The 12583-nt window shown below is 51.2% G+C and overlaps 1 protein-coding gene and 1 non-coding gene across 2 annotated transcripts; one reads left to right on the top strand and one right to left on the bottom strand.

Annotated features, from left to right (window-relative positions):
- Window positions 1-1758: 1758 nt before the first annotated feature.
- MCHR1 (melanin concentrating hormone receptor 1) lies at window positions 1759-4937 on the bottom strand. The gene is made up of 2 exons (XM_060023972.1): window positions 4616-4937; window positions 1759-3384 (listed from the first exon to the last, which is right to left on the bottom strand). The coding sequence occupies exons 1-2, from the start codon at window positions 4695-4697 to the stop codon at window positions 2405-2407; spliced, it is 1062 nt and encodes a 353-aa protein (XP_059879955.1). The 5' UTR covers window positions 4698-4937; the 3' UTR covers window positions 1759-2404.
- Window positions 4938-11430: 6493 nt separating this feature from the next.
- LOC132434640 (small nucleolar RNA SNORA33) lies at window positions 11431-11560 on the top strand. The gene has a single exon (XR_009521359.1). It is a non-coding gene; the product is annotated as a small nucleolar RNA SNORA33 (small nucleolar RNA).
- Window positions 11561-12583: the final 1023 nt, after the last annotated feature.

The raw sequence follows: 12583 nt of genomic DNA, 5'->3' as shown, positions 1-12583 counted from the left end.
ATTCTATCCTATGGCTGGTCCCGTGCACGAGGCACAGCTTCGTGGCCAGACAGGCATTGGCTCCAAGGGTGCCTGTGATCGGTGACTTAACATCGCTCTAGGGCCTCAGTTTCCTCGTTTATAAAATGGGAGTAATCATAGAACCTGCCTCATAGAGTCGCTGTGAGTGTTAAATAGGGTAATCTACGTCAAATGTTTAGCCTAGTGCCCGTCCCATAGCCGGCGCAAAATTGTTAGCCTTTATTATCCTTACTGCCCTGTTCTCCCCATCACCTCCCTCAGGCTCTGCCTCCCTCAGCCTTGCATACTCTGCCACTTTTCTTAAAATTGATATATAATTCACATACCGTAAAACTCACCCACTCACTTTCCTGTCTCAACCCACTTTGCTTCAACTTCAGTTTTCAATATGGGGTTGAGAGTCTCTGGGGCCGTCAGCAGGTCATTTGCCTGCCCACTCACCAGCCTGTAGCCTTGGTCACTTGCATTTCCTGGGAGAGGCCATCTCACCTATTTCCTCTCCCAGAGTCCTCCTTGGAGGGGGAAGAGGGGGAAGAAGATAGACCCTGGGGAAGACTTCCATAGGCAAACCAGTCACAGGAAAACCTCCTTTTCTGGAACTAGTGGGTAGGAGTTGCCTTAAAGCTCCCATAAGAATCTTTTTTGTTGTTGTTGGATGTGCATCTAAAACAGATTTGGAGCTTACCTGTGACAGCTAGAGACCCCACTGTAAATGAGTAAGGAAAACTGTCTGCTTTGTCCCCACCCCCTGACCCCAACTCCCTACGCACTGGGTGGAGTGGAACGCAAGCAGGAAATACTAATGATGATGATTACAAAGAGCTCCCGGGGACCTAAAGAAGCTGCCTAGAAGTTTGCTAATCAGGCTACCTGCTGCAGCTCCACAGTGAAAAATAACTGGTGAGAGGAGGCTGTGCTGATGCACCTGCTTTAGGGACGCATCTGGACAAGTCAGGAGCTCACAATTTGCTCCCACTATCTGTCTCATCAACGCCTGCGGAGTGGTTCGCGTAGGACTCCTGGCTGCGCTCGTGAAGAAGCTGAGAAGCAGCAGCCTTGGCCGCCACCCAGCGGCCCCGTCTGTAATCTTCCTGCTCTGCGTGGCTCGCAGCAGATCTTAGCAGCAGCCACAAGAGGCAGGCGCAGGCTCGGGCTGCCCGAGAAGCCAGCCCTGCAACTTGTGACTCAGCAGCGGAGGCGGCGGGTGGGACTCTGGCCTGAGGGGCCAGCACTGCTAACAACCAAGTGCTTTTAAGCAGAAGACGGGAAGTTGAGTCCCGAGAACAAGACTGGCAGCGGAATTTCAATCTAATGAATTCACAGTAATCCTCCCTATGGGTTTAGACAAGCAGATCCCCTGCTTCTTGCTTCCTAAAATGCAGCCTGAATCAAGGTCTAGATTCCACGGCCAAACGACCTCTCTTTCCCTTTTCGGCCGCCCGCCTCCACCGCTACGCCCACCCCCAAGCCGGAGCAATTATACAGGAGCGTCCAGAGAGATACGGGTGGAGATTTTCCTTTATTCATTTTTATTTTGGAGAGAAAGGGCTGGAGCAAAAAAATGATGCCAAACACACCAGGCCTCAGAATGAGCCCTGCATGTGCAGGACCCTGATGGGTGCTCACTCTGGATCTGGTGACTGACAAATGTGCCGCCCCAGAAGAGAATGACCCCACAACTGCCCCCCTTGACCCTCTCCCTTTTTCTTAATCTCAAGGCCCTCACCCACACCCATCCCGGGTAGCCTTGTCATTCCCAATAAGTGGATCTCCTAGCAAATTGGGCTTTTACCTCTGTGGGCTCAGACCCCACCCCCACCCCCAAATAAACATGCATCGCCTAGAGATAAAGGGAAATTGACACAGGATGCTGGAACATGGAGAGACCACACGCTTTATTTTTCATCATCCTCCAGCTTGGGAGAAAGGTTGCCCTCCATCATACCAATGAGAGACAGGAAGAGGCGGTGAGGCCGCACCACCTTTCCCATTTCCCCAGGGGCCTGTGCCCTTACCCCTGCTCACGCCCTGGCCCTGCCTGATTTTAAATAAACCCGGCAAGAAGCCTTCTACGTCTTCTCTCTGGAAAAAGACATTTGGGAGCTGGTAGATGTAGGGCTCAGCTGAACCTTTAAACCAATCTTCTTGCTCAGTTTCTGTTCAACCCAAAGGTCCATCTTGTTCTCCGAAGGAGATTTCTGATGCTTGAAGCCCCCAAACCTGGCTCCGTTGAGCAATCTGTGGGCCCTGTTGAATGTTTTTAGTTGTAACCACCCAGCCTCCCTGCATCCTCCCAGAGCGGTCTTCGGTTTCTCTCAGCATCTTCCCCCATGGTCTGCCGTGGTGCCCTGACGTGGAAGTGCCCAGGGTGGCAGGGGAAGTGTCAGGTGCCCTTGCTTTCTGTCCTCTCTTCATCAGCCGTCTGGGCATTGCTGATGGCTCGAAGCTGCCCCTGGGCCGCAGGCTTCACCGATAGGACCAAGCGTTTTCGGAACGTCTCACAGAGCACGATGTACACAAAGGGGTTGAGGCAGCTGTTGGCATAGCCCAGACTGATGGCCGCGTTGTACAGGTAGACAAAGGTGAGCGTCGGGCGGCTGATGGACAGCTGGGTCAGCTGAAGCACGTAGTAGGGTGCCCAGCACACAAAGAAAACCAGGCAGATAGCGATGGCCGTGCGGGTCACCCTCTTTGTCCGCAGCCGGATGCTGCGTTGAGAGGCGGGGGCCACGGAGGATGTCATGCGCTGCAGGATCCTCACATACGCAGCCGTGATGACCACGAAGGGCAGGGCAAAGGCCAGGAAAAACTGGTACAGGGTGAACCAGTAGAGGTCAGTGTCTGGGTTGGGCAGGCGGATGCCACAGCCCACGGTGCCTCCTGGGAAGGGGATAAGCCTAGCGTAGAGCCACACAGGGGTGATGCTGATGAAGGACAGGGCCCACAGGAGGCAGATCACCAGGGTGGCCACAGAGGGCTTCCGGAACTTGGTGGAGGAGATGGGGTGGACGGTGGCCAGGTAGCGGTCAATGGCCATGGCGGTCAGGATGTAGGTGCTGGTGAACTGACTGTTGGCGTCCATGGCCGTGATGAGGGTGCACATGGTCTCTCCAAAGTGCCAGACACCATTGCCCATGAGCTGGTGGATCATGAAGGGCATGCCCAGGAGAAAGAGGAGGTCCACCACCGAGAGGTTGATGATGAAGATGTCGGGGACGTTGCTGAACCAGGGCAGCTTGGATTTCTTCACCACCGCGAAGATGACCACGGAGTTCCCAACGATGCCCAGGAGGCAGATGGCACCGAACACCGAAGGCATGATGATGTTGGTGTAAGAGACGCTCCCTGTGCGAGGCGGCAGCCCTGGGGACACAAGGAGCGAGCGTCGACCATTTGACATGGACTCTGCTCTCTGAGGGCTGACCTCCTACTGGCGTGCTCAGCCTCCAGCCGTGAGCCTGCCCCCCATTCATCCTCCTGCCATTTCAGCTCAGAATCCTCCCTACCATACTCCCTGCCCACACTGCTGCTAATCCTGCCCGCCCCCCCCCCCCCCCGTGCCCTCCTGCACCGGTTCCCTGGTTAATCCCATCAGAGTCTCCCACACCACCTGTTTGTTGAAGGACCGGTCCTTTGCCTCCTGCATTTTCTCAGAAGTCACAGAGTCAAGAACCACAGCGGTCTGCAGAGTATTGTTGTGTGGGCCTCTGGGCTTCACCAGGAAACAACATCAAAACAGCCAGCAGGACATGAAACTGTGCATGTGTGAGCATGTGTGGGTGCGTGCATGTGTTTTCTCCTTTCCTATTTGCAGCCCTGATCATTTCATTTCAGGAGTCGCTGGTTGAAAGCTGTGTACTGATTCCTGGGCATCTCTGTGGGTGACTGTCTCCTGGAGGCTTTTGCCCATCAGACCCACAGCCCTCCCCTCTCCTGGGTTCCTGTCCAGGATTTCCTTGGTCCCTATCTTCTGAGTCTGGGCTTCCCAGGCTTCCTGAGTGACCAGAGACCGAAGCTGTGTGTTGCAGCCCAGCTACCCGAGAATTTTCTCTATGCAAACCTTTCCTCTTTTTTCTTCCTCCTCTTATCCTTCAAAGCTAGAATTCCAGGGCATCTTAGCGCTGGAAATGTCCTCTAATCTCTGTGAGTTATCCCTTCCCACGCCTCTCCAAGGAGGCAGTAAAGATGTTTCATATCCCATAACACGTAGTTCGAGCGAAAAGCCAACGGGATCGGTGAATGAGTGAGCCTCCAGCTACCTCCCTACATACCACCCTCCAGCTTCTCTTGCTCGCTTTTCTAGCCTGGAATATTTTCTGCAAAGCATCTTTGGAACTCCTGGGCAGCTCTCCCCTGCCTCCCTCGCGGCTGGCCACCATCCCCGGCCACTTCCGAGGGTGCCTTTGCCCTCTTCTCTGCCCCTGACGTTTCATTCTCATCCCCTTTTCCCCTGCCCCTCCGGGCAAAGCATACTGCACATCTTATCCCCAAGAACTGTAATAAAGTTTCGCCAGCAGTTTGGCTCAGAGGTGAAATCTTCCCATTTCCCACCCCCGGCGCAGAGGAGGGAGGACTCCCCTCCAACACGTCTCACCGGCCGTGGTGAGGTTATCCGGGCCATCCGAGGTGTTGCTGGCATTGGGGCCGGTGGGCAGCAGCGAGACTTCCAGGTCCATCCCGCCGGCGCCGGCGCCCGCTCGCCCGTCGGCCCACGCAGGCTGCGGCAGCCTCCCGTGCCGACCGCTGCGTCCCGAGCCCCGGCCCCCCGGAGCCCCGCCGTCTGGAGGGGCGTCTTCCTAGGCAGCCCGGCAGCCTCCGCTGCCTCCGCTGCCCACCGCTCTCCCCTCACTCCTTCCCCGGCTCCCACTGACATCACCTACACACATTAACATTCGGAGGCAGATGCGCGTTAACCTCTTCGGTCCTGCGCCGCAGCAGCTCCAGCTTCCGACTGCCTGCAGAGCCCAGCGGCCGGAGCCGGGCTCAGGCATCCCCATCAGAGACGGGGCTTCCTTCCCTCTGGCACTTGGGCTGTGTCTCCAGTGTCACAGGGGGTGCTGCTTCACTCACGTGAGGCTACAAGACTCTGCAAAAGCAAGGAGCCCGGCCAGCCCCTCACCCCAGGGACCGGTGCCTGGGCCACCGGGCCGGGGGCCGGGGGTGGCTGGGCGCAGAGCTTGGAAAGGGAAGGCTTGGACCACAGCACGCCTGCCCCCAGGCCACCCTCGGCCCCTTCCCAGCGCCCCGATGGATTCCAGCCTTCAGAAGCTGAGGAGTTGTTGGCTGCTGAGCCCTTGCAGGCACTCAGAGGCAGTTCAGGTCACCCCATGTTGGTGATGGCCAGGGTCTCGGGGACCAGAAGGGGACAAACTCCCTTCTGCCCAGGATCAGCATGGACCAGGCTTAGAGAGATGCTCTTAGGTCCTTGAGGTTTTACCTGGAACTCCTTGAGACAAATTTCAGAACAAAGACCCCCAAAGAGATCACCAAGAACAGCCTGAGAGGGCAAAGCACTGCGTAAATTCTCGGCATAGGCATCCTGCTGCCAGCCTCTATGTCCCTCAGAGCCCGGAGCCACCACCAGACCCGCTGCCGGACTCAGGAGCCGGGGGTTCAAGGTAACCGCAGTCTGATCCATACATACTTCTTAAGTCTTATTTATTTATTTGCTTCATCCAACAAATATTTATTGAGCACTTACTACTTGCCAAGCACTGTTCTAGGTTCTGCAGTGAAAAAAACAATAAAGTCCTTGAGTCCCTGTTCTCATGATGATTACTTTTAAGTTGGGGGTGGGGGAGCAGGCAGAAAATATACCCCCCCCGAAAAAAAGACAATTTATGATATTGGTGATCAGTGCTATAAAAAACTTAAAGCAGGGTAAGGGGGCCAGGGAATACTGGGGGAGGGGGAGAGGTTACTACTTTACATACGAAGGTCTCTCGGGAAGAGTCCTGAAGGAAGTAAAGAAGCGTGCTTGGAAATATCTGGAGGAAGAGCATTCCAGGCAGCAGAAATAGCCAGTGCAAAGGCCCTGAGGCAGGAGTGTGCTGGGTGTCTTTGGCGAACTGTGGCTATAGTAGAGCAAAGGGGAGAGTAGCAGGAGGAACTAGAGGAATGGCAGATTCTGTCAGGCCTTAGCCCTTGTCCTGAGAAAAGGACTTATGTGCACGTGGCTCTTCTGAGAGCTGAACCAAGAAGCAGCCATGAGGGAGTGGGGACAAGAAGACAGGAAAGAAGACAAAGCCAACAGAAGGTGCATTATCAACTTCGCTGCTGTGGGCAATGGGAGCTTGCGTTTAGCAGGGTCCTTGAAAAGTGCACAGACTGTTTCCCAGAATCGTCTGCCTGAAGGATGGGGGGCAGGAACATTTTCCCAGTTGCCCACTGGTTGAGTGTTGCCACTGGGGTGTTAACTCTGCGCTCCTGGGTGCCTGGGAGGAGCAGGCTCCTACGGCATCAGATGTGGCACAGAATGACTTTTGACGTGCAGCTCACACTTGAGGCGAGAGGCTGTCGGCGCAAGGTGAATCTTGTGCTCGAACCAAGAGGGCTCTGAGAGCGCTGACGTCCTGGGTGAAAAGCGAACAGACCCAATGTGCATGCCGGAGGCAAGACACATCAGCACAAGATCAGCTGAGCTCACACACACCTGTCTGCTGCAGCTGGAGTCAAAGTCAGAGGTAGCCGAGGGAGATGTGACCAGGGTGACCAGAAGCATCCAATACAGAAGACTATTGCAATAATGCAAGTGAAATAGGATGGTGTCTTAGACCGGGGAGGTGGGGGTGGGGAGAAAGGGTGGGTTTCTGCACATTATGTAGAGCCCAGAGGATTTGCTGCAGATTAGACCAGAAATGTATGAGATAAAGAGGCATCAGGGATGACTCCTAGGGTTTTGGCCCAAACAGCTGGCAGAATAGAGATAGGGAAGTCTGTTGGGAGGAGAAGATTTGGAGGAGAAATGAAGAGTTCTGTTTGGAGACGTTACATTTGAGACATCTGTTAACATCTGAGCAAAAATGTTGGGCAGTGTTGGATGTGAGCCAGAAATTCCGAGGACAGGTCATGCCTGGAGGTATGAAGTTAAATTGAGGACACTGGATGAGCTCACCTAGAGGGGGAGGGTGACTGGAAAAGAGCTGTGAGGACTCGGCCCTGGGGCATTTCAGAGTTTACAGGTTGGGAAAATGAGCCTCACAGCCCACTATTTCCTCCTCTTCCACCCGCCATAGTCTTCCCACCTCCATCCATCCACCCACCCATCCATCCATCCTTTCCTCCAGCAAATCATTCTTGAGCCTCTGCCCTATACCAGGCACTGTGCTAGGCTCTGTCGGTACAGTGAAAAAAACCAAACAAGTGCCTGGTGTCAAGGAGCTTCGACGACAGAGTGGTGAGAGACAGATAATCACAAGCAAGCCAATAAGTAAACAAAGTATCCTGCTCAACGCTTAGATCCAGACGAGTCCAGGTAACTTAATCATGAAGGGATTTAGGTGTTTATAAAAGCACGGCTCCTGAACGATGCCACCCCTGCACTAGCAAAATGACTCTGCCTGACTGGAGAAATTTAAACCATGACTGAGCAGCAAGGGAATCTGGGAAGGGTAAGTTTTAGATTTCTGGCCTTTGCATGTCAGGTGTGGGATTGGTGGAGGGGCTGAACAGTCAGTCCACAATGGCAGATGACTTGTGTGGTAGGGAACGAATGGGATGATGGGAGTGACTGGGGTCCTTTAAAGAGGAGCGTTAAGGACGTCCTCTCTGAGGAGGCATTCAGGTGGAATCCTCAGCGTCCTTTTCACTACAAATGACTAACCTACACCATCTCGCACTCTCCTCGCCAGTGACCGTCTTAGGGCTGAGCATCCCTCCTGGATGCCATGTGCACCTCTTCAAACCCTCTTGGCTACACCTAGTTTATATTCCATCCATTGCTGCAATGACCCTGCTCAGCACGGTCCCTAACCAAGTTCAGGTAAAGGTACAGGTGTACCAAGTTCAGGTGCAGGTATGACCAGATGGTGCTTTGCCCTAGGCCGGCACCATGTGCTTTTTACCCTCTGTCCCAACTGTCTCTGTTGCTGTCGTGACTTAGAATATAGGACTCCACAGAATGCCCACGCCAGAGCAACCTGGAAGTACGGGGAGAGTTCACTCCTTAGGGTGAACCGTTGGCCAATGAGGGGTGGGAGCCACAGAAAGATGCTTTTCCCATGTTCCCCTTTTCCTGAGACACATTTCATATGGCTTCTCTGGGATCCCATGAGGTACAGCATCTGGTCCCTTGTAGTGGTGGACAAGCCCACACCGCTCACCAACTCCTCCTGAGAACAGAAGTTTTGAGCTACTCTCCTCCAAGCCATCTGGCTTTTGACCTGCTCAGCTCTGCCCAGCACAATCACGAGGAAGATCAGGCCTACGTACAGCAATAAACCCTTTCCCTCCTATCCATGTGCCCCCACTCACCATGCCCTACCCAGGGTACCCCAAGGGTTTGGTGTATCTCTCTGACTGCCCCCGTGGTAATATCCACCTGCCCTGTACTTTTCAGGACTTGGCTGTCATCTGCATGTTTTGAAGTCTTACTGGGGTCACTGCATCAGATTCTCACTTGCTCCCCTCACTTCTGCCTTGCCCCTTACACTATACTCCCTACCAAACAGCAGGAGTATTCTTGTTAAGATAGAAATTTCAGGGGAATTCCCTCGTGGTCCAGTGGTTAGGACTCCGTGCTTTCACTGCTGGGGCCAGAGTTTGATCCCTGGTCGGGGAACTAAGATCCTACATGCTGCACGGTGCAACCAAAAAAAAAAAAAGATAGAAATTTCATGACCCTACATTGTTGAAAACACTTTAGTGGTTCCCAATTGCTTTCAGAATAAAGTCAACCCCCTAACAGAATGTAATGGACATGATCATTTTTGGTACCCAGGGCTGATCCCCCAGAAAACCACGGCCTTGAGAAGTTCTTTGGGAGGGGCAGTAGCAGCTCCTCTAAACAGTCCTTGGTGGGAGCTGCTGGTGGGAAAAGCAGCAGTTGAAGTGGGCTTTCTTATTTCCGCGGGGATGTGTAGACCCTGGGGTGGGAGAAACCAGGTAGCAGCACTTCCCAGAGGAAAGTGAGCATGGTTATTATAATAGGCGGGGCCAGTGGAGTTACCCAGATGACTGCCCTGCAGAGGCTGATGTGGCTAATTGATCATGGAGTCTCTAAAACCAAACTATATGAGCAGCCCTTCGCTAAGTTCCTACTTGATCTGTATATCTGAAAAAACCTTCAGGTCTGATAAGCAGAGCTCTGACTTTAGCCACTTGGCTCTCCTGGTCAGAGTGGGAATTAAGGTGGATCAAGTAATAAATGGAGTTTGACTGGAATGACTTAACAATAGTCCCCGGGGACCTCCAAAGCTATTTGTTTCCCTGCCCCTACTTCTATAGCTGGAATAGATATCCCAGCCATTGGCAGAACTACTGTATTGGCTCTTGGATTGGCAGAGTAAGGGATGTGATGAGGAGAGGAGTCAAATGGAAAGCCCTCTCTACAAAAGTGATGAGCCAAAAGCAATATTGCACCCCCTGGGGGATTGAAGAGATTAATGGTATCATCAAGGCCTTTAAAGATACAAGGTGGTGATTTTGTCACATTCCCACTTGACTCTCAGTTTGGCCAGTGGAGAAGGCAGATGGGCGTCAGGGAATGCCAGTGGGTTACTGTAAACATAATTATGTGGTGACTCCAATTGCAGCTGCTATTTCAGATGTGGTATCGTCGTTGGGGAAAATAAATACAGTCCCTGACACCTGGTATGCAGTTACTGATCTAGCGAATAAATGCCTTTTTCTATATCGCAGAAAAGACCAGAAACCCTGCCTTTTTTTTGTGAGGGTCAACAGCGCACCGTTCCCATCTTGCCTCGGGGCTTCATTATCTCTTTCGATGGCTCTTCGATTCTCAGACTTTGAACACTTCAAATGCCATGAAAATACAAAGTCCTGACATCTCAGTAAAGGTTTGGGGTCCAGTGTCCTGCACGTGTCACGATCTTCCCTCCAAAGTAAAGCTCAGTTTACCCGACATCCCCTACCCCAAAAGAGGAACCCCTGGAGACACACAGTTGGAAAAGGGAACAGCAATTCCCCAAAGGAGCAGGGAGCAGAGGGGTGCGGGACGTGCAAAACCAAGGGGAGCCTAGTCCCCCCAGTCTCCCCTGTTAGGTCTGGCATGCCTTGCATGCAGGGACTGTGGCTCTTATTCTAGCGTCAGACACAGCTGCCATGTCAGTCAGTGGATTCTGAGTACACCCCAGGTCCCCTGCTCCAACCTGGCACCCTGCCTTTGGACATTCGCACCGTGCCCTGTACTTTTTCTTCACAGCAGTCATCACAGTTGTAACCAGACATTTATTTATTGTATAGTTGATGACTGAATGCCTTTCCCTCACTAGATTATAACTCCCAGGGAGGCAGAGGACCATGTCTGTCTTACCTTACTGTATTTCCTGGGCCTCGCCCTACGCCGGGTACACGTTAGACATTCAGTAAATCTTGGGTGAATGAATGGCTAGTAGAGGGATCTAAGTGAAAGCCCCTGGCACAGAGGTGGGCAGAGGGGAGGGGAGCACAGCAATACTGGCCGAGATCCCTGACCCCAGGGCTCCACTCAGCCCCAGTGCTTCCTGGGCAGCCTGGCAGCAGTGGCCGTCACGCCTGTGGGCAGGCAGTGGACGCCCGTCAGCTGTGAGGCAACCCAGAGGCCACAGCCTCCTTCTGCTTGAGAGAAAGACAAACGAGATCACCTTCATGCGTAGGATTCATCCTAAGATTCATGGAAATCCCAAGGAAGAGTGGGAAAGCAGCTGAGGTAAAAACACTTGCATGAAATTCTGCCATGTGCTACAAGAGGGTGGAACTTAGAAGACATTATTCTAAGTGAAAACTGCCAGACCAAAGCAAAACAAAACAAACAAACAAACAAAACATAGTATGACTCCACTTTTGTGAGGTCCCGGGAAGAGTCAAATTCATAGAGACAGAAGAAGAATGGTGGTTTCCAGGGGCTGGGAGGGGCGGGCGATGGGGAGTTAGTGTTTAATGGGTACGAGCTTCAGTTTGGGAAGATGAAAAATTTCTAGATGGTGGAGATGGTTGCACAACAGTGTGAATGAAAATACCACTGAACCGTATGCTTAAAAATGGTTGAAGTCAATTTTCTGGGGTATTTTTTGGTTTTTTTGTTTTGGGCTGTGCTGTAAGTCATGTGGGATCTTAGTTCCCTGACCAGGGATCGAACCCATGCCCCCTGCAGTGGGAGCGTGGAGGTCTTAACCACTGGCCTGCCAGGGAAGTCCCAGAGTCAATTTTCTGTTATGTATATTTTACCACAATTTAAAAATATGTTAAACAAACCCAGTCAATGAATCTGCTTACCCGAATGTGTTTCTGCAGAAATTTAGAAAATGCTGGCAAGAGGAAAGCCATGTTACAGGCCTTAAAAACACTGAAGTCATTAAGGCCCCTGAAAATGGCTAGAAGACATTTTAATGATGGGAAGCATTTTCATAAGACATGTGCTAATTTTTTAAAGCTTTGCTGTAACTAGTGCTAACAACTTAGTGGAGTTGCCAAATATTAGTAAAATTGCATATTTTTTTTTTTTAGGATTATGGAAAGAGTCTCAGGCCAAGGATGTCACTGAGGAGTACTTCAAATGCAAGAAATGATCAAATAAAAAAACTGGGCTCTTGTTCCTCAAAAAATAAATACAATACAATACAATAAAAATACATTAAACAGTTTAAGAATGGTATCACATATAGTAATTGAGTCAAGAGCTTTTTATAAGATCTCAAAAACCTAATAATATATGTCATATTCTTATAAACTGCAGCTCCAAGACGTGTTCAGTTAAATATATTTTCTTAATAAACACGGAAAAACTAAAACACCACCACCACTCTGAGCCCCAGAGATTTCAACACATCAGGCCACATGGAGACCTGGGGCAGCTTTGCAACATCTTTGGGAGAACAGATCAAGGTAGGTCACTTGCCTTCTCTGTGGGCACCCAGCCCTCGTGCTATTCAAGAGAGAATCTGATTTTTTTTTGCCTCTATCAAATATTAGGAATTCATGTTGGACAGCAAGTCTCTTCAAACCACAGGCCTGTGACCAGAGGGAAAAAGCTGCCTTCACTTGCCAGGAATTGTAAATTGTAGAAATTACTGTTTAAGGCCTGCTTTCCTTAAAACGGAGCTGTGTGATATTTAACATGGGTGACAAAACAATTCAGTGAGGGAACGAATAGACTTTTAAACAAATGGTGCTGGGACAACTGAGTATCCACACACACGAAAATGAAATTAGACTCCTACCTCACACCATATGCAAAAACCAACTTAAAATGGATCAGAGACCTAAATGAAATAACTAAAACTATAACACTCTGAGAAGAAAATATAGGGGTAAATGTTCATGACCTTGGGTTAGACAAAGACTTCTTAGATATGATCAAAAGCTCAAGCAAGAAAACATAGATAAATTAGACTTCATCAAAATT

Source organism: Delphinus delphis, chromosome 11, assembly GCF_949987515.2.
Source record: "Delphinus delphis chromosome 11, mDelDel1.2, whole genome shotgun sequence".
Lineage (NCBI taxonomy): Eukaryota > Metazoa > Chordata > Mammalia > Artiodactyla > Delphinidae > Delphinus > Delphinus delphis.
This window is presented reverse-complemented; position numbering and strand designations above follow the sequence as displayed.

Bases quoted from the DNA above. Each gene is read 5' to 3' on its own strand.
- MCHR1 (XM_060023972.1), bottom strand. From the start codon at position 4,697: ATGGACCTGGAAGTCTCGCTGCTGCCCACCGGCCCCAATGCCAGCAAC. The intron at 3,385-4,615 runs GTGAGACGTGTT...TTGTGTCCCCAG, and splicing joins GGATAACCTCACCACGGCCG to GGCTGCCGCCTCGCACAGGG.